The 21,127-nt window shown below is 43.7% G+C and overlaps 2 protein-coding genes across 2 annotated transcripts; one reads left to right on the forward strand and one right to left on the reverse strand.

Moving 5' to 3' along the window:
* Positions 1-1,250: 1,250 nt before the first annotated feature.
* Positions 1,251-12,357, reverse strand: LOC124015485 (ADP-ribosylation factor 2). Its single transcript, XM_046330705.1, has 5 exons — positions 12,228-12,357; positions 4,733-4,890; positions 4,008-4,118; positions 3,750-3,874; positions 1,251-1,987 (listed from the first exon to the last, which is right to left on the reverse strand). The coding sequence occupies exons 2-5, from the start codon at positions 4,878-4,880 to the stop codon at positions 1,826-1,828; spliced, it is 546 nt and encodes a 181-aa protein (XP_046186661.1). The 5' UTR covers positions 4,881-4,890; positions 12,228-12,357; the 3' UTR covers positions 1,251-1,825.
* A 2,123-nt stretch (positions 12,358-14,480) lies between these two features.
* On the forward strand, positions 14,481-19,983 carry LOC124016107 (protein Wnt-9b-like). Its single transcript, XM_046331635.1, has 4 exons — positions 14,481-14,647; positions 15,677-15,930; positions 16,762-17,027; positions 18,608-19,983. Exons 1-4 carry the CDS (start codon positions 14,562-14,564, stop codon positions 19,067-19,069), a joined length of 1,068 nt encoding a protein of 355 aa, XP_046187591.1. The 5' UTR covers positions 14,481-14,561; the 3' UTR covers positions 19,070-19,983.
* The last annotated feature ends 1,144 nt before the right edge of the window (positions 19,984-21,127 follow it).

Consider the following 21,127-nt stretch of genomic DNA (forward strand, 5'->3'; position numbering starts at 1 on the left):
TAGAAGGCCCCGCATAGGGTGTGTGTTCACAAAAGTAAAGCGTAATGCATTTTGAATGCCATGAGAGCTTGATAACAACACAGCACTATGAGGAATTGGAGAAGAGTGCCGTGTTAGGTCAGCTGAAACACAGTGGCGGCTGACGGAAGGCGCTAAAGGAGGGGCTTAATGTAATGTCTGGAATGGAATCAATGGAACGGTATCAAACATATCCAAACCACATTTGACTCCGTTCCAATTATGCCATTCCAGTCATTACAATGAGACCATTCTCCTACAGCTCCTCCCACCAACCTCCTCTGCTGGAAGTGACCCATCAGGACCACCCCATGCCCTGCAGGAAAGCCCAACTCTGCAAACATCCTAAAAGCTAACCCAAACACAACCAGCCCTTCATAAGTCAAACCCAAAGGATCCTAAAGCATTTTGATTGAAAGACTGCACACCTGGCTCCTCAGCTCATGCTAGACCAAGGGAACCAGGTCATCTGTACAAAAAAGAACAATGTAAATCAAATATAATAAAAAGGAAAAAAGTAGACAACAGAAAATGTAATGAGGAGAAAGCCAGAGTGGGAGCAACTCTCAAAAGGCCTCGCTGAAAACACCCAACTAATCCCATGTACACTAGCAGAGCTGTGGCTAGCTACACTCAACTACACTGACCCTCTGCCTAGCATAGGTAGTATAGTACTACACAAAACACACACACAATTTATTGCGTTTTCCATACCCGGTAGTAAGGATCTTTCACTCAATCAAAACATTATCAATGATCTCACGAGGCCCTGTGAAAGGAACATCACTTAGTGGTGTTAGCCACCAATAAAGATGCAGCGTGATAGAGGCCATCGCTTCTGATCCTAGAGGGCAGCAACTGGTCACCATGGTTACCTTTTGGAACAACAACTTTATGACATGGAGCCAGCAGACAAGTATTGCTCCATTCTATTAAACTGAAAACAATAGTAACAAGTCATTTCAGTCAGTAATGTCTACCAAACAGCTGACCCTAAAGTCCTGCAGGACTTATCAAGCACCACCATCATTCAGGCTAAGGTGGAAACGAGTGGACGAGGGGCATGGTGACATCACTAATATGTTGTGCTTCAATTGATGTTTGAGGGTTAGGACAGCGACTGAATGCTAGCTAATAATTTATTAGCTAGTGTTCCCAAGACAGCCAGAACAATGCAGTTGGGCATACTAGAACAAAACAGCATGATTTTCCAAAGAATGCAAAGAAGGATCTAGGATGGAAAAGCTATTTTTATTGGTCTTTTTTCCAACCTGATACAGGTTACATTGAGATGTATTTCATGGTGTGGAGTCTCAAACCAACAGTTTAACAAGAGTGTCTGACAGATCGCAACACTAGTGGATGTAAAATCAAAGTTGTTTTTTTAATCTATAAACTTTATTCATTTTTCAGATTACACATAAGACTTAGCATCCCGGGTCTTTCTTTGCCTTGTGAAAACCAGGGTGTCTTAAGAGCCACTGCGGGTGGGGCAGGAGGGGAGGGATGGGGGGGCGCGCTAGAGTTAGCCATGCTGTCATTTCCACGGGTGAGAGTGACTGTTGAAGGCACAGCAGGGCTGCTCCCACTCCCGGCTCACACACATGCACCCACACATACATACACATTAAGATCCACACAAACACTTGCACTCTCACACACACGCGTATGTGGGGTATCACTGGTCAAAGCCCCAATAGTTGGAGGGGGTGGAGAGAGAGACGGGAGGAGAGAGGGGCTGGGACCAGCGCTGTCGCCCATAACACACTGCGCAGACGAAGACGCAGACAGACAGCGGAATGGTGGATCATTTTGCGTTCTTTAGCTGGTTGGAGAGCCAGTCGAGGCCCTCGTAGAGCCCGTCCCCGCTGGTAGCGCAGGTGGCCTGGATGTACCAGTTACGCTGGCGCAGGGAGTGCAGGCCCAGCTTGTCTGTGATCTCCGCTGCGTTCATAGCATTGGGGAGGTCCTGAAGAGTGGAGAGAAAAGGGTTAACCCGGGAAAACATGCATCTGCAACAGACCTTCACAAGCCATCTTAGTATAAGATGTCGACCGATTAAATAGGGACGATTTCAAGTTTTCATAATCGGTACTCAGCCTTTTTAGACCCCGATTATGGCCGATTACATTGCAATCCACGAGGAAACTGCGTGACAGGCTGACCACCTCTTACACGAGAGCAGCATCAAAAGGACCTTATGGCTGCAAGGAGCCAAGGTAAGTTGCTAGCTAGCATATAATAAATGTGGTGCCTGTTAATTTATCATCGAATCACAGCCTACTTCAACTTTGCCTAACGGGTGATGATTTAAAGCACATTAGCAAAAAAGCACTATTGTTGCACAAATGTACCAAACCATAAAAATCAATACCTTTCTTAAAATCAATACACAGAAGTATATATTTTTTTACTTGCCTATTTACTTAAAAGAAATTCATGTTAGCAGGCAATATTAACTAGAACAGTTTGAGCCGCCTGGCTCGTTGCGAACTAATTTGCAAAAATGTTGCATAATTATGACATAACATTGAAGGTTGTGCAATATTTAGACTTAGGGTTGCCACCCGTTCGATAAAATACGGAAAGGTTCCGTGTTTCACTGAAAGAATAAACGTTTGTTTTCGAAATTATACTTTCCGGATTTTACAATATTAATGACCAAAGGCTCATATTTGTGTTTATTATATTATAATTAAGACTATGATTTGATAGAGTAGTCTGCCTGAGTAGTGGTAGGCAGCAGGCTCGTACGCATTCATTCAAACAGCACTTTACTGCGTTTGCTAGCAGCTCTTAGCAATGCTTGTTGCACAGCGCTGTTTATGACTTCAAGCCTATCAACTCCCGAGATTAGGCTGGCAATACTAAAGTGCCAATAAGAACATCCAATAGTCAAAGGTATATGAAATACAAATGGCAGAGAGAAATAGTTGATGCGTCATAATTCCTATAATAACTATAATCTAAAACTTCTTAACTGGAAATATTAAAGAACTGGGAATATTGAACAACCAGCTTTCGTGTTCTCATGTTCTGCTCAAGGAACTTAAACGTTAGCTTTTTTACATGGCACATACTGCACATTTACTTTCTTCTCCAACACCGGGTTTTTGCATGATTTAAACCAAATTGAACAAGTTTCATTATTTATTCAAGACTAAATTGATTTAATTTATGTATTATAATAAGTTAAAATAAAAGTGTTCATTGTTCATTCAGTATTGTTGTAATAGTCATTATTACAAATGTATACATAAAAAAATATAAATAAATAAAATCGGCTGATTAATCGCTATTGGCTTTTTTGGGTCCTCCAATAATCGGCATAGAGGGAGTCCATTGTATGACCTTGAGTATAACTACTAGTATCTGCAAACCATATGAATAATAATACTGTACTACCAATTACAGATGCAGGTTACTGGTGAAGCCTTGGGCTGTGTTAACACAGGTAGCCCAATTGTGATATTTTGCCCAATTAGTGATCTGATTGGTTAAGAGACCAAATTAGTGGAAAAAGAGACCACCTGTTAGTCTCGCTCTGCTCAGTGTAAAATTGCTCGCTGATTCCATTTTAAAGAATTCGACGCACAGCTAACGGCGAGAGAACTTGATTGAAGTGGCCCACTCTTTACGCGTCAAGATAAATGTACATATCCAGTGTAGCAGGTAAAAGAAACTACTGTTTTCCTGGCGCACTAGTGTCTCTCCCCAGTTAGTCAGTTCACCTGTTTGTTAGCGAACACAAGAAGCACAGCGTCCCTCAGCTCATCCTCAGCCAGCATCCTTGTCAGCTCCTCCCGCGCCTCGTTCACTCTCTCCCGATCGTTACTGTCCACCACAAAGATTAGACCTGAGAGAAGCAAAGGGAGAGAAAGGATGGAGGGTGAGGAAAACAAAAACATTTACCTGGGACAGTCTTGACTCAAAAAGTCAGAAATAGTGAAGATGGTGCTGAGGGGGGTCTGGTGAAAGTGTCCACTCACCTTGGGTGTTCTGGAAGTAGTGCCGCCACAGAGGCCTGATCTTGTCCTGACCGCCCACATCCCACACAGTGAAGCTGATGTTCTTGTATTCTACCGTCTCAACGTTAAAACCTGAGAAAGCGAGAGATCAGTTTTGTCAGAAACCTAAGACACTAACATTCCAAGAGGCTGTGTGAGATGACATATCAGCAATCCCAAACAGGCAAGCCAAATCACTCCTTTAACACAAATACCTGCATGAAATGTCTTTGCTCAAATGTAGCTGCAAATTAAAATGTATATTTGAATAAAATATGCAAAGTGAATGAACATCTACTGGAATATGTAATGTCATCAGCCTTGTGTTACATTCATATAATGCAACATTTTTGGGGGAGGGGGGGATGTTGAGGGCCATTCATTCCTATATTTAAAAGTCACTTAATCCCTATGACAACAGCCACATTGCAGGATGTTGCCTGCCTGCGGGAGCTCTGCAGCTGATGCAGGCAGCTACTCTGGGCATGTGGGCAGTGATCAGGGTTCGGACGAGATGGGGACAGAGGCAGTACATGGCTGTACGTATGACATTAATTTCCACTCCCCTACGACTAAACAAACGGGTGCCTAGCCCTCATGAAAATCACATGGAGCAAGGTATTGGGGGAGCATTTCAGGAGGGTTTTGTACCTAGGTGAGGAGTGTGTGATGAGAAGGGGTAAAAGGGATAAGGCTAAGCTACTCACCGATGGTAGGGATTGTGGTGACGATCTCTCCCAGTTTGAGCTTGTACAGGATGGTGGTCTTGCCGGCAGCGTCCAGCCCCACCATCAGAATCCGCATCTCTTTTTTACCAAAGAGATTCTTAAACAGGCCTGCAAACATGTTCCCCATCTTGGCTAATCTGGAGGAAGGGAGAGAGAAACCAAAACGGTTAAGCTAGTAGTGGTACAACATTCATTGTGCTTATCACCGGGCTAAACCGTTCGTGTATGTGTGTCCACGTGTTCGGTAACACAAGAGCTTGCTGACGTATGTGAGCAGTGTGGATGAAATTATTCATTAACGTTAAAATATTCTGCACAGCTCCCGCATACGTGGGTGGTGTGGGATCGGTGTAAAACAACATTTTTTATGAATCCATTTATAATTGTATATACTGGTTCCCATCCTTGGTAATTTCATTATAATTTTTGACCTGTGAGGGTAATAATGTCAGACTAAGCTTCCTTATCTCTGATAAAGGGTAACCACGGGGAGTAAATTCATGGGGGGGGGGGGAAATAGTGCTGAGAAAAGCATTCAGTCGCTGTCTGTGTTTATTTTGCGTGTTAACAATGGGCCCTCACAGCGGCGCCTCTGAGTCTCACACCACACACGAGCAGGACTTGGCTGATGGGACTGCAGGTCAGTGTTGTTCTGAGTGGCAGGCAACTGTTTACCCATAGCCGGGAGCAGAGAAGTGGATCACATGACTGGCAGAGCACTGACCAGAGACATGATCCAGAGGTAGAGGCTGATTACAACATAGCGCCACCTGAACACCTATTGCCCAACACCCACCAAGCAAGAACACAAACCGGCTCTGTAACAGCAGCCACAACGATTAGAATGCAATAGCCCAGTCAGTCCCAAATAGAAGCCTACATACATATGTCTAACAACACCATATAACTAACTCATGTTTTTTTTAACATAACTTTCTCACTGTTGAAATGGGTTTCTAAATGTACACGAGTCTTTCCACTCATTTGGTGCCTTTTGAGAAGTGTAACTTTCACAATTTCAACTTCATGAAAAAATACAAATAAAAATCCTCACTCGAGGTACATTTTGTTTTTAGAAGCAGTGCTTAACTTAGTGCAAATATAAAGTAACATAATTGATGATTTCTTCTTACATCAACCATAACAGATCTAACCATCTAACCATAACCATCTGCAGATGACTTCGTCAACCATTTTGAAAAGAAGATCGACGACATCCGATCCTCGTTTGCTAAGTCAAACGACACCGCTGGTTCTGCTCACACTGCCCTACCCTGTGCTCTGACCTCTTTCTCCCCTCTCTCTCCAGATGAAATCTCGCGTCTTGTGACGGCCGGCCGCCCAACAACCTGCCCGCTCGACCCTATCCCCTCCTCTCTTCTCCAGACCATTTCCGGAGACCTTCTCCCTTACCTCACCTCGCTCATCAACTTATCCCTGACCGCTGGCTACGTCCCTTCCGTCTTCAAGAGAGCGAGAGTTGCACCCCTTCTGAAAAAACCTACACTCGATCCCTCCGATGTCAACAACTACAGACCAGTATCCCTTCTTTCTTTTCTCTCCAAAACTCTTGAACGTGCCGTCCTTGGTCAGCTCTCCCGCTATCTCTCTCAGAATGACCTTCTTGATCCAAATCAGTCAGGTTTCAAGACTAGTCATTCAACTGAGACTGCTCTTCTCTGTATCACGGAGGCGCTCCGCACCGCTAAAGCTAACTCTCTCTCCTCTGCTCTCATCCTTCTAGACCTATCGGCTGCCTTCGATACTGTGAACCATCAGATCCTCCTCTCCACCCTCTCCGAGTTGGGCATCTCCGGCGCGGCCCACGCTTGGATTGCGTCCTACCTGACAGGTCGCTCCTACCAGGTGGCGTGGCGAGAATCTGTCTCCTCACCACGCGCTCTCACCACTGGTGTCCCCCAGGGCTCTGTTCTAGGCCCTCTCCTATTCTCGCTATACACCAAGTCACTTGGCTCTGTCATAACCTCACATGGTCTCTCCTATCATTGCTATGCAGACGACACACAATTAATCTTCTCCTTTCCCCCTTCTGATGACCAGGTGGCGACCGCATCTCTGCATGTCTGGCAGACATATCAGTGTGGATGACGGATCACCACCTCAAGCTGAACTTCGGCAAGACGGAGCTGCTCTTCCTCCCGGGGAAGGACTGCCCGTTCCATGATCTCGCCATCACGGTTGACAACTCCATTGTGTCCTCCTCCCAGAGCGCTAAGAACCTTGGCGTGATCCTGGACAACAAACTGTCGTTCTCAACTAATATCAAGGCGGTGGCCCGTTCCTGTAGGTTCATGCTCTACAAGATCCGCAGAGTACGACCCTGCCTCACACAGGAAGCGGCGCAGGTCCTAATCCAGGCACTTGTCATCTCCCGTCTGGATTACTGCAACTCGCTGTTGGCTGGGCTCCCTGCCTGTGCCATTAAACCCCTACAACTCATCCAGAACGCCGCAGCCCGTCTAGTGTTCAACCTTCCCAAGTTCTCTCACGTCACCCCGCTCCTCCGCTCTCTCCACTGGCTTCCAGTTGAAGCTCGCATCCGCTACAAGACCATGGTGCTTGCCTACGGAGCTGTGAGGGGAACGGCACCTCAGTACCTCCAGGCTCTGATCAGGCCCTACACCCAAATAAGGGCACTGCGTTCATCCACCTCTGGCCTGCTCGCCTCCCTACCACTGAGGAAGTACAGTTCCCGCTCAGCTCAGTCAAAACTGTTCGCTGCTCTGGCTCCCCAATGGTGGAACAAACTCCCTCACGACGCCAGGACAGCGGAGTCAATCACCACCTTCCGGAGACACCTGAAACCCCACCTCTTTAAGGAATACCTAGGATAGGATAAAGTAATCCTTCTCACCCCCCTTAAAATATTTAGATGCACTATTGTAAAGTGGTTGTTCCACTGGATGTCATAAGGTGAATGCACCAATTTGTAAGTCGCTCTGGATAAGAGCGTCTGCTAAATGACTTAAATGTAATGTAAATGTTAAATGTAATAACATTTGGGGTGGCAAGCCTAGTGGTTAGAGTGTTGGACTAGTAACTGAAAGGTTGCAAGATCAAATCCCCGAGCTGACAAGGTAAAAAATCTCTCGTTCTGCCCCTGAACAAGGCAGTTAACCCACTGTTCCGAGGCTGTCATTGAAAATTTGAATTTGTTCTTAACCTTTTTGGGATAGGGGGCAGCATTTTCACTTTTGGATGAATAGCGTACCCAGATTGAACTGCCTCCTACTCTGTCCCAGATGCTAATATATGCATATTATTATTAGTATTTGATAGACACTCTGAAGTTTCTAAAACTGTTTGAATGATGTCTGTGAGTATAACAGAACTCATAGGGCAAGCAAAAACCTGAGAAAGAATCCAAACAGGAAGTGAGAAATCGATTTTCAAAACAGTGCCTATTGAAATCTCAGTGAGATATGAATGAGGGTGCACTTCCTAGGGCTTCCACTAGATGTCACCGTCTTTAGAAATTGGGTTGAGGATTCTACTATAGAGGGGCTCTGCGTGAGTGGTCTGGCAGAGAGCCTCGGTCTCATGACGCGGGCGTTCCAATGCTTTTCTTCAGACAATGAAATTATCCGGTTGGAACCTTATTGATGATTTATGTTAAAAAAATATTAAAGATTGATTGTATACATGAATTGACTTGTTTCTACGGACTGTAAAGGAACTTAGAGTTTTTGTCTGGAGGAAGTGCTCACGCCTGGATTACTGGGCTGAACACGCTAACAAGTGGCTAAATCATGGGCTTTATGGAACAAATCAGTCATTTATTGTGGAAATGGGATTCCTGGAAGTGCCTTCTGATGAAGATCAAAGGTAAGTGAATATTTGGTGTTTTTTCTAGCATCTGCTGATGCTAAAACGGTGAATATTCCTCTGGCTGTTTTGGGTTCTGAGCACCGTTCTCAGATTATGCTTTTTCAAAATTGACACAGAGGTTGAATAAAGGTTAAGTCTTTAATTCTGTGAACAACACTTGCATCTTTTATCAATGTTTATTATGAGTATTTCTGCAAAATCACCAATGTTTTGGAATCAAAAAATGACTGCACGTAACGCGCCAATATAAACAGATTTTTGGATATAAATATGCACATTATCGAACAAAACATACATGCATTGTGTAACATGATGTTCTATGAGTGTCATCTGATGAAGATCATCAAAGGTTAGTGATTAATTTTATCTATACGTCTGCTTTTTGTGACTCCTATCTTTGGCTGGAAAATGGCTGTGTGTTTTTGTGACTTGACTCTGACCTAACAATCATATGTTGTGCTTTAGCTGTAAAGCATTTTTTAAATCGGACACGATGGGTAGATTAACAAGATGTTTATCTTTCATTTGCTGTATTGGACTTGTTAATGTGTGAAAGTTACATATTTCAAAAAAAATAATAATATAATTTCGCACGCTGCCTTTTCAGCGGAATGTTGTCGAGGGTTCCGCTATAGAAAGGTTAACTGACTTGCCTAATTAAATAAAGGTGGAAAAAAAATCAACTTATGACAGGGAAACTGTCACAGAAACATGTGTGCAACCAGGAGGGGCAATTGAATGCAAGCTTCACAAAAAAAAATACATTGTTACAACATTTGTAGTCTATGGGTAACAGGGTTGACATGTTTTGCTCGACCCACTCAGTTTTGCACCACAAAATTGCCAAAACGATATTACTATTAAATGTTCAATATTTTAAAAGACAGTGTCAACATATTAAAAAGAGAGTTAATTGCACATAACAGGGTTGAGGGACATACTTAAATTAATCACATCACATAAATAATCATCTTCAGAAATAACTGCCTACAAAAATGACTAGGGCTTTAAAATGATGCTGAACCATGAAGACATTTAGGGATTAAGTGGGTTAGAATTGTCATAAGTGAGAGTTGACAGAGCGACGTCAAAATGCTGCATTTTGGCACTTTAGTAGATTTGAATTCTCCATGTTGTCTATAATATTAAAGGGCATTTAATATAACAGGCTTTTAAAATACAATATTGGTGCACAATTTCTAATTAAATTATCAAAGGGTCGCAAAAGGCACTCATGGAATGACCCACAAACGTATCAATTGTTGACTTTCATTTTTAAATCAGGCATATTCGTTGCAATAACAATCCACCCTATTATTCAATATGTTGCCAAGCACATCTCAGAATCATATAATTTAAGACACGGCCTATGATGAAACAGGCTCACTACATCAGAAAAAGTGTATCCTAAACACCATGACAAAAACAGATTCATATTTGAGACAAGTTAGCGGTCTTAATAGAAACTGGACGAGAGTAGGGGACGATGGGGCCGCATTATAAAAAAACAACATACAGGTGTTGTTGGTGAAACGAAGAGCATGCAGGCTGAGCTCAAGGAAAAGCACACAATGAGGCCAGTGATGTGGCGAATATAGGTCAGCGCTCAGAGGAACCAGAGTACTGGAGGCTGGATATGGGAGAGGTAACAACACACCTGTAAGCAGAGACACACTGCTGAATAAACCAGGAGAGAGGCAGGGAAATAATGATCCTGTCATACCAAAAACAGGCTATTGAACACTCAGGTCTTTCTCCAAAAGACACAAACAACTTAAAATAATGGAACATTTTGCTACACAACTCTGATCTTGTGCAAAACACCTCCCAGTAACACATGCCTACAAATGATAGCATAACACCAACACAGTATTATTACACTCCTTCAAGACAATTGTGGCAAATGGTATAGACATTAACATAATTCATAAAGGTGTTCTTTGGTGGAAACATGCTAAAGCCATTTACATATGACACATGCCCTAGCACTTCTGAAATAAACTATACAACGACTGTAGGCAAACAAAAGCTAGGAGGGGTGTGATTTGAGTTCTAACATCATGAACACAGGGAGTTGTCAGTTTCACAAAGTGCCTTCCTGGATTCAGTATGTGACAACGAATCTAGCTCTAGCCAGCAGACATTCCATAGAGGGAAGTTTCAGAAATAGAGAAGCTCATAGCTTGCAGATTTCTAACAATGACATCACAACAATGGCAGCTCATTTGAATCAGGATTGTCCACCCTGCTCCTCAACTAAAGCAAAGAGGAAGTACTCAGAATGCATCATCCTCAGAGAAAACAGGAATGATAGGGGAGGGGTATGGGAAGCCAGCAGCAAGTCATCAGAGAGTAGTTAAGTGAACTTATCACAGTATGCATGTGATAAAGGCTGCCTGAGGTAGTCTTTTTGGGGTGCATCGACAGTCCGTGTTAATCTATCAAAACACGCATCGTCCCTATGACAGTCACTAGAATTCAAATATGGCAGACGGGACTTTTTGCGCTTGTCCTGAAAAATCTTTGAAAAACATTTTCAGCAACACATTAATATTGAGGGAAAACTAGGGGCATCGTGGAGGCTCATTTTCTTGTTGGACAGGCAAGTAGTGGACATTTTTATTTTAAGTCTAGCAATGTTTTTCTATAAGAGATTGTTGAAGCGTCAAGCATGCTGGGGTTACCCTGCTACACTGGTTGTTTGATCAGCCCCTCATCAGGACCTGAACAAAGTAGGAACATCTGCCAGAGATTCCTAGAGAACTCAATGTTGGAAAATGGGAATGTATGAGACAGACATGGGTGTCACAGTCATAAAGAACACTAAGATGAGTGTAGCGTTGTATGCATCTCACACACTATTTTGCTTCAGTTGTCTGTCCATTAAAATTACTTAGGTCTAACATAAGGGTTTAGCTAGTTAGCTACATTAATTTGTAACACACTAGCTAGTGACTAACCATGTGACCCGTTCAGTTTGAAGACACTGACAAGTTTCCAAAACCAAAGCTTTAACCATACAGTACCAACAGTTACGCTAGCTAAAGCTCCCGGCACAGTTTAGTTACCCAGCTAGATGGCCATAGAGACCACTACGACCAAGTTAACCAGCCTATGGGTTAAAGGGTAAGGTAACTACATTAATTTAGAGACATGTTTAACGTTGGTTAGCTAGTTAAGCGGCGGACGACTCAAATCTCAATCCACGTAAATTAACGTTACGCAGTCAGAAAATAGGCGTAGCTAGCTAAGGTTAATTGTGCTAACATCGTTAGCTAGCACAAGCAAGCGAAGCGGCTCGACATAATGACTCAAAATAGGAGGAAACTGAATGTCCAATCACAATGACCAGCGAATACTTACTGACACAATTTCAGTAAAGTTAGCGGAATAATGCTCACGACTTTTACAGGTCGTGAGAATATAATGCCGGGCGAGCTAGCTAACGTTAATTAGCTATTGACGGCAGATGATCCTAGTTTGGTTTGAGTCTACGCAGGGGATTCGTTGTTAAAGCTCGCGGTCAACCCGAAAGCAAATAAGCAATAGTTTGCATTCCAGATCCATGAAAAAAACAAATACTATTAATTACATATTATATTGCTACGTTGAATACATGTTTTACCTTCTAGTGGCGGTTTCTCGATCTTTCTTTTACGCTCCTATTCACCGCTAACAACAAAATGGCGTCTTTCACAAGTGTCAAGAAAGCCGCGTCATGGACGTTGCACATCGTAAAATCTTCACCAATCATGTTATCCATGCAAGTCACAAAATTACCTTGCTGTGCTGCGAACCAATCGATGCAACAACATTTAATGTTGAGGGCGGAGATTTACAAAAGGCCCTCCTCCAGTTTGCCCTACAAACTGAAAGACCAGTCAAGCTTCCCGTAGGATCAAGCATCCCCGCCTCTTCCCCGCCCCCTGTTTCCGGCTTCAATGGAGACTGGAGAAATTTGCCACTGGCCCAACCCATTATCATTGGGGAGGATAGCAAACAAAACAAACCGGTTGAATTGTTCAAGCCAGAATAATTGAAAAAAAACGTCCGGAAAATAAAGGACCATGGGTGTGTATAACCTTACATTATATATGGCAAGCAGGTGCTGCCTTATATGCCTTATGGCTAGGCCACTTGCCTATAATGTCATAGAGGTTATCATCTCAATCAATAAGCAACAGCCTACAATTTACATTTCTGATCAAAAAATTCCAGCATGTTTCTGTCATTCATCTTTTAAACAGACTGAACGAGTCAGAGCCAACACCATAGAAATAGGAATTAGAATACAAATTAAGTAATTTAATGGGATCTCTATGGCCAACACTAACATGCAAGGTCTACAATGACAACTAGGTCTATAGGGCCAACGGGTAGGCAACCTGGAGTTGGGGGGCCCCTGGAGGTGGGCAGAGGGGAGAAGTGGGTTGCAAGGTTCAAGGTGCATCAGGGTTCAAGCGTTCATCAAGGTTGTTGGGGTCATCGTTAAAGGCTCACAATGTGTGTTGTTCATATTAAATCCACTAGATGGGGCCGTCTCCATGCTGCGTCATAATGTCCCAATAAATCAAAGCCAATAGTTTCCGTATACTTGTTTCCTTTCCATAAATCAATCACTCTGAAATTATAGGCATAGGCCTATGTGAGTGCAATATCATCAGGTGGAATTTTGTCCACCTTTCATGTGTTTGTGCTCATGGTTAGCTAATTCAGGTGGTTGTCCGGATCCCCTCAGTTATGCAGGTGCAGCACTGAGCAGACAACTAGAACTTTGATTACCCATTCATCCACATGGTGGTTGTAAACCAGAGTTGTTGTTGTTGCTGTTGGACATGAAGTGAACAAAAGGGATTTGATATGAAAATGGCTTATGGACTGAGACATCATGGGTGGTAGGCAGATATATCTACAGGTCTCATGAAGCACAGAATATCCTTTAATTAGGGGGTATAAGCCTTGAGATGCAATGCATTCAAATAAAAGCTTATTGTTGATGTTTGTATGTGTTTTTGTACAGTATTATTCACCGTGACTAGGCAGTGGGCATGCCACTTGTCATTAGTTTGTGTGTTGTCTAGGGCTGTATATCCCACAATGTGTTCCTTCTCCTTGCAGGTGTTTGGTCAAGTGCCCACGTATTACAAAATAAAGATCTTATCCAGTTGAATACAAAAACGTATTTATAGACGTTTCTCCCTACTGCTATGAAACAGTAAGTAAGAATCAAAGAAAAAACACGGTTAGGTAGGGAAAAATTAGATTGGAGCCTTGGTGGTTTGTAAACATTATGATCAAAATGAAAATAGAATTATGAAGAAGGAGACAGACCATCAGCGAGTCTTTGCTGGCAATGGAAAATAGTCAGCAAGTGATGGTGGAGATTCAACTGTATATATGCCTATAAACCAAGATCCATTTTTGCTATAACAAGTGTATCTGCATGTTTCTATTTGTAGGCTATGTCTACCTTCTCAGGCAGCCACAGAACTTCTTAAAGGAGCACACTCGGTTATAGTCATTCTATAGCCAGCCACATCCTATAGCCTATAGTTATTCTGGTATATGCCCATACACTTGCCACTGGTGTACCCACACATCCATATCCACATGGCACAGTAGATCTGTCAGTGGGTAGAATGAAAATGCACCAGCAAGTTTGAATATGAGGCACGATAATGACAAAACCCAGGCGAATGCTCATCACAGACAGGTAGATTTCCGACCTGTCACTTCCATCTAAGTGTGGGGCGTTTCAATGGTTGGGGTGGGACGACAAGGGAGTCCAATGGGCGTGTGGCACGATGATGCGCTCCCCAGAGGCCTTGCCTCCCTTGGGACCGCGCCTGCCGCAGTGGACCGAAGTTTGTGTGGGCCACTTAGGAGGTGAGCCTGCCAGACGGCACAGACTTTCCCAGTGCAGAATCAGCGAGATGAAGAGCAGCGTCGACCCGTCATCATGTGCTCTAGGCTCCCAAGGACCGCCTGCCTACTGCGACTCATTGAGCTCTGCATCCTCCTCTCGCACACTGCAGCATATTTTGGGTCAGCCACAACTCCTTTACTGTTATGTTTTTGCAGTTGTATTGTCTTTTCCTTGCTTCTAACATATACAGCAGATCGATGTCGGTAGGAAATAATGCATGTGATGCGACGTACATAGCCTGCCTATATGATGGAAGCCCAGCGTTCCATGACTATCGTGCGCAATTACGCACGAGACCTTACTGTAGGACTGTAAATGTTGACTTGTTTGGATTTTCAAGTCCACAGAGATGATTTATGATTGCATTTTTCTGCTATCTAAAAGTAAACAAAGTAGACTAGTTTACAAGGCTGGGTGACAATTTTTCAAATAGGCCTACATCCTTATGATACCGCTACATCTTATAATAATATTATTGATGATTATTCATTTGCCAAATAAGTCTCAGAGCAGAATATTTGAATATTTAAGATAGCCTTTGTATAATCTATGACTTGCTGTGAGTGTGAATGGTTTCTCACGGTCTCCTGACCTCTCGAGTTTGGCACCACCTCAATTCTCTCACTTTTTGGCAATAGTCGAAATTTGTATGAGGGAGCTCATTTGCATGCATAAACATATTTGTTTTAATATTTTATTTTAAAATTAGAATCCTACACTCCGTTTTCTTTTTTTGCATTATTGTGTGGTTTTATTGGGTACATGTGGGTAGGACAGACGAAGTCAAATATAGGCCGATGTGTGCGACATTTTGATATGACTTACTACGTTTATACATAATTGCGCGTATACCTATGTGTAGTGTGTTGTTAAAAGCTTGTAGAGTCAGCAAAACTATACATATTGTGTCGATTAATAGGCTATGGCTCTATAAACAAAATGTCATTGTTATGGACACATATTATAGAAATTACTCTCGAACAACATGTGTTCTTTATTCTCAGGACCACCAGAACGTTGGTTATTATTTATAGGTCTACATATTTATATTCTCTTGATAAGATTATTCATATGACATGTTCCTTTTGAATGGTAACGTCAGTGATAATTATACTGCACTAAATGTATACATTTGTCTCCTTTGAAAGGCTGACAGGCCGAGAGCCCTTGGTCTTTTTGCCTGCCCCATTCTCCAATGAACCCCCAACGGGAAAAGCTCACCTAAAACAATGCGAGCAGATGACCCTGACCCGTAGGCAGAAACGAATGTGCCGCCGCGAGCCGGGTTTGGCCGAGACGCTGCGTGAATCAGTGCGCCTCAGCCTCTTGGAGTGCCGTTATCAATTCCGGAACGAGCGGTGGAACTGTAGCTTGGACGGCCGCGGGAGTCTTCTGAAAAGAGGTGCAATCATATGTCATCAATTCATAGAGTTCCATGTATTTACACACAGAGAGATATGAGGGAAAGATTTCCATCTGGAGGGACGCATCATGGGAAGCATGTAAACATGTAGGCCTAATAGCCTAGACTGCTGTTGTGTTGTGAATATCGTAAGGGTCAAATTACTACTTGATGAAGCAAATTATTTCTCAAGTGCAATAATGCAATTGATTGAAAATGTATGTATCTTAAATTGATAAATTGACTGTTGTGGGGTAGTTGAGTGATCTCAAAATAAAGAGCCAGACTAAACTCTAGTCTATAGCCTAAAAAAAAGTCAGCGGCTGACGCTCCACCACTTATAAAATAATTTCAGAGCACGGTTATGCTATCAGCACGAAGAGCCATGAACAGGTCAGCATGGAGTTAATTAAGGGCTGAAGAGCCAAAAAGCCCGGTGCGGCGGGGCCTACGAGGGACGAGTGGTTATTTATATCTCCCCAAACCGCCCAGTTACCAGAGAAAAAGGGCGGCGTGATTACTCACTTTCATCTGAGAAATAAATCCTTCCTAGTCAAAATAAGAATTAATTGGGTTAAAATACATCATAGCGATGTCTCTGGGCAAATAACAGTGCGAAATCATGACACAACTCTTTAAATGAAACATTGGAGTAGAAACATGGGAGTAGAATGTAACCAAAATATGTATCTCATGAGCTTGGATGATAGTCTAGTCTTTGCATGTCTGGGTCTAGCCAATGTACGAGGAGTAAACAAAATTTAAAACAAATATATTTAAAAAAAATATTGTAGTCTATTATTAATTGTTGATGTCATCTGTCTATTCCAGGCTTCAAGGAGACGGCCTTTCTTCTTGCGGTGTCTTCAGCGGCATTGTCCCACGCACTAGCAAAGGCTTGCAGCTCAGGCCGAATGGAGAGGTGCACGTGCGATGACTCCCCAGGAATACAGCATCGCGAGGCATGGCAGTGGGGGGTCTGCGGTGACAACTTGAAATACAGCACCAAATTTCTCAAGAAGTTCTTGGGCCAGAAGAGGGTCAGCAAAGACCTGAGGGCGCAGATCGACTCCCACAACATTAACGTTGGAATCCGGGTGAGTGAGTGTTGAGGTGTGCATAAGCTCAAGCAAAACAACAAGAAGCCCATTAAGCATTTGTGAGTGACACTACTGTGGCTTAAGTTCATTTTTTTTTTAAATAGAAGGTATATTAGCCTATGCCAGTGGGGAGTAGTTTCCTCCCAAACTCAGGATGGCATCATAAACATATCAGCCAATAAAAGCTCGATTTTAGACCCACCAACAGAAGACAAACACAACACTGCTCATCATACAATGAACTCTTACAACAGAGGCAGCAGGGACTGTGTGACTTTACCAGACTCCTTGCCCATATATCTCATCCAGTGCCAGTAGCCCACTCCCCTGCATAGTGTTTCCCTTCTTGTAGCCCTGGTGGATAGATAGCTACTGGGCCTGGGCTGGTCGAGGCTGAAGGAGGCAACAAGTAACAGGGATAGGAGAGGAGACAGACTGCTGTCAGATCCCTGGAGCCAGGTGTTCCAAGGCAGGCATGATAAAGCTTGCTGTGCGGGCCCACAGAAAATTAAAGGTCTCCCGTCAGAGAGAACAATTATAACTGTTGCCTCCTTTAATATACGAGCAAGCATTTTTTTCCACATACTGTATGGCGCTGAACTGTGCTCTTCTCTATAAATCCACATAATGTTCATACGGTAACCACTATGTGTGTATTTGTGTGTGTAGCTTAGAAACAGCCAGCCCCAAGGCTCTTCCCCCTTACCTTTCACCTGAGGCAGCAGGCCCTTCAGAGGGAGAGAGGGAGAGATACAAACAACAGGATGAACTGAAGTAGTCTATCTTATCTTTATTGAGTGTGGTGTTTTCCTCATCTTCCACCTATCCGGCTCAGTAGAGACCCGGAGGTTTTTGTTTTTTTCACAACACCCCCCTCTAACCCTCATCCCTCAGTAATGTTCTGAGATGCCCCTGAGGGGTTCATACCTGCGTAGGGCGGAACTCGGCAGAACTCTTCAACCCTGAAGTAGCCCCTGGGTCTCCCCCTCCCTGTAAGGATGACCCCCATGCCACATGACCTGTCTCTGGCCCCCACCCAGTTAGAGTCTCTCTGGCTGAGTGCCTCAGCGCTGGCACCTCCACCCCACCACCATTTTTGAACGAAGGCATCCTTTGGCCGCTAACCCAAACTCTCTAACTGTTTCAGCTTTTTAAGCTCTTATGATCGTTTTCCGTGCACACACAGAAAGGACAGGGTGGAAAGATTCTGCTGTCTGTCTGTGATGCCTGTCTCTAATGCCTCAGGCTTCATAGGAGAGAGAGAGGGAGAAGCAGCGAGAAAGAGCTAGTTTCAACACATTGAAAAAACGAATCCGCAGGCGCTGTCTCAATGCGAGACGTCAGGTGAATGAAATACTGCATGCCGAACAGTCTCCCTAATCCATCATCTCAACCGTTCATACTGAGCTAAACTAAAGGATTACTAGCCCCATACCATCTAACCCCCGCCCCACCAACCCACCCTGCAGGAAACTGGTTCCCTCTGTCTAGATAGGCACCGAAGATAAGAGCCCAGTTAATGAATCAGACTGAAGAAACTGACATCTCACCCCCCCCCCCCACCCCTTCCCTTTCAGGCAGTGAAGAGTGGCCTGAAGACTACCTGTAAGTGTCACGGTGTCTCCGGTTCCTGTGCCGTGCGGACCTGCTGGAAGCAGCTGTCCCCATTCCACGACACCGGGCGGCTGCTCAAGTTCCGCTACGACACGGCCGTGCGTGTGCTGAGCGTCACCAACGAGGCCACCGGGGAGACGGAGCTGGCGGGGCCGCGTCGCCACGGCCAGAGCCACCGCTCCACCGACCTGGTGTTCCTGGAGGACTCCCCCAGCTTCTGCAGGCCATCACGCTACTCTCCCGGCACGGCCGGACGCTCCTGTGCCAAGGACACCAGCTGCCAGAGCCTTTGCTGCGGGCGCGGCTACAACACGGCCATGCACCTCACCACCCTCTCCTGCCACTGCCAGGTGCGCTGGTGCTGCCATGTAGAGTGCCAGACCTGTGTCAGGGAGGAGGAAGTGTACACCTGCAAAAATACCTGAAAAGGGGGAGAGATGGAGAGAAAAAGAGAAAAAGATGGGGAGAAGAAAACGAGAACATTCAGAATGGCAGGACTAGAACCACTCAGACATTACTCTTGATAAATTAAAGGGTTTGACTTTTAAACATACCCTTACAAATGCCTGTTTTGAACTGAGAACTGTTTTGGGAAGCATGGAAATGGAACGAGGTCATAATGTTGTTGGTAGTTTGCCACTTGTTGGAATCGAACATGCGCTGTCTCCTCAGAGGAGGCAGCATCAAGACCACTTTCTGCTTTGCTCTTACTGAATGCACTGACATCACAGACCTTAAGTGAGAGGGAGAGAGGGTTGCCTTGCTGGACAGTTATGGGCAGGGAATGGGCTCTTCACAAGGTACTGGAATGGACAGTAGGTCACCATCATTGTTTGGCAACATCATCTCTGTGGGAGCCCTGACAGTTCCATTGGTCCTGTCCTCTTGTCGGTCGGTTCCTTAGTCCGTTTGTCTTACTGCTACTATGCTGTAGTGCTTAAATCAAGATTTAGAGTATTTCCAAAGTGGTGGAAAATGCCAGAAAGGAATCTAGAGCCTCTTGACGTCTCATTTGCTGTTTGCTGGTCTCTTTGTTTGCTGTGAGAGCAGTCTATGGGTTCATTCATTGATAATAGAAAAATAAAGCACTTATGTTGGCTATGTTATGTGTAGTACTTTACTCATTTGCTTTAAGGTGAGAAATGTATCTAGGTCAATACTGATATCCACCACACACCTTAAAAAGTCCCATTGAATCACTGGATGTCTGAATATGGAATGCTAGTACAGGTTGCCTATAATCACGGTGAGTTAGTATGTCATTTATGACTAAACGCAGTCATAGGGTTATTGTGTGGTAAAGTAGACCCGTTGTCTCTTGTGAGAATGTCTATAATAATACTACATGTTTGACATTGTTAATACAGTAAAGGAAAAATGCAAAGGAAATTGCACTCAAACTAAGGGAAACTCCAAACACTGTCCTTAAAAACGGCTATGCAAAGATCTTCTTTTGCTGACACTGTAAAGAACTTTGCTCTATTTTTTTATTTATAAGTGGGCATGTCTGCACGCACTGTGCTGTGCTTTCAAGTGTGTTCCCCTGACCAAATCAAACCGTTTTCTCTACAGTCTAATTCAGGCACATCTTTGTTCGCTAATGTCTTTGAAATGGCCCAATCACGCTGCTTGTTTTCTCAATTACCAATCAGAGAAAATAGCAGTATTTGATTCCGCCATTCCTCCAGCTCTCCATGCCAGACCTCTGTGTCTGTCCGTGGGTTAGGGTTGAAGGTCCAGATCTGCCCCTAGGGTTTTTAGGTACCCATGTATGTTTCCAATATTTTTACAATTGTTTCAGTTCCCTGTGCCAGTGTTTATTTTCTTGTTTATGCAGAGATAGAGTTATGTACATGGATATAACTGATATCAGGCTCAAAGCATATTAGACAGTGGAATCGTATATATCTCTACCTCATCTGGTCTTTGGGCAATTATCATAATGATTTATTTGCCTTGCAAATAGTTCCTTGTGTCTGTCACGAAACTAAAGTCAAACTTTTAGATCAATGTACAATTCCTTTAAACTGGGTCATAGCTGTATACTGTAACAATATGATTTACATTTTGACATACTGTATATTCTTATTTAAAAGCCATTCAAATAAATCAACATATACATTTGTAAAAAAAAAAGTCTTTGTCTCCATTCATAGTTACTATAAGTAATGATCAAGCTTGTTACCTGTTACTATATTTTACTTTCTCATCTTAAAATGAAAGTACGGGAGCCTTGTGGCAGTAACTTCTCCTTCTTTCATCCTGATCAATTTGTCATCCTCTCCCTGTATGGCTTTCTCACTCTCTCTCTCTTCCTCTCTCTCCTCTTCTCTCTCTCTTCTTCCTCTCCTCTCTCTCTCTCTCTCTCTCTCTCTCTCTCTCTCTCTCTCTCTCTCTCTCTCTCTCTCTCTCTCTCTCTCTCTCTCTCTCTCTCTCTCTCCTCTCTCTCTCTCTCTCTCTCTCTCTCTCTCTCTCTCTCTCTC

This window comes from Oncorhynchus gorbuscha, linkage group LG26 (assembly GCF_021184085.1).
Source record: "Oncorhynchus gorbuscha isolate QuinsamMale2020 ecotype Even-year linkage group LG26, OgorEven_v1.0, whole genome shotgun sequence".
In the NCBI taxonomy this organism is placed as follows: domain Eukaryota; kingdom Metazoa; phylum Chordata; class Actinopteri; order Salmoniformes; family Salmonidae; genus Oncorhynchus; species Oncorhynchus gorbuscha.

Coding starts and splice junctions, on each gene's coding strand:
- LOC124015485 (XM_046330705.1), bottom strand. CDS start 4,880: ATGGGGAACATGTTTGCAGGCCTGTTTAAGAATCTCTTTGGTAAAAAA. Junction 3,875..4,007: donor CTACTTCCAGAACACCCAAG/GTGAGTGGACAC, acceptor TGCTTCTCTCAG/GTCTAATCTTTGTGGTGGAC. Junction 1,988..3,749: donor TTGTGTTCGCTAACAAACAG/GTGAACTGACTA, acceptor TCCACTCTTCAG/GACCTCCCCAATGCTATGAA.
- LOC124016107 (XM_046331635.1), top strand. CDS start 14,562: ATGTGCTCTAGGCTCCCAAGGACCGCCTGCCTACTGCGACTCATTGAG. Junction 14,648..15,676: donor CACACTGCAGCATATTTTGG/GTCAGCCACAAC, acceptor CTCCTTTGAAAG/GCTGACAGGCCGAGAGCCCT. Junction 15,931..16,761: donor CGGGAGTCTTCTGAAAAGAG/GTGCAATCATAT, acceptor TGTCTATTCCAG/GCTTCAAGGAGACGGCCTTT.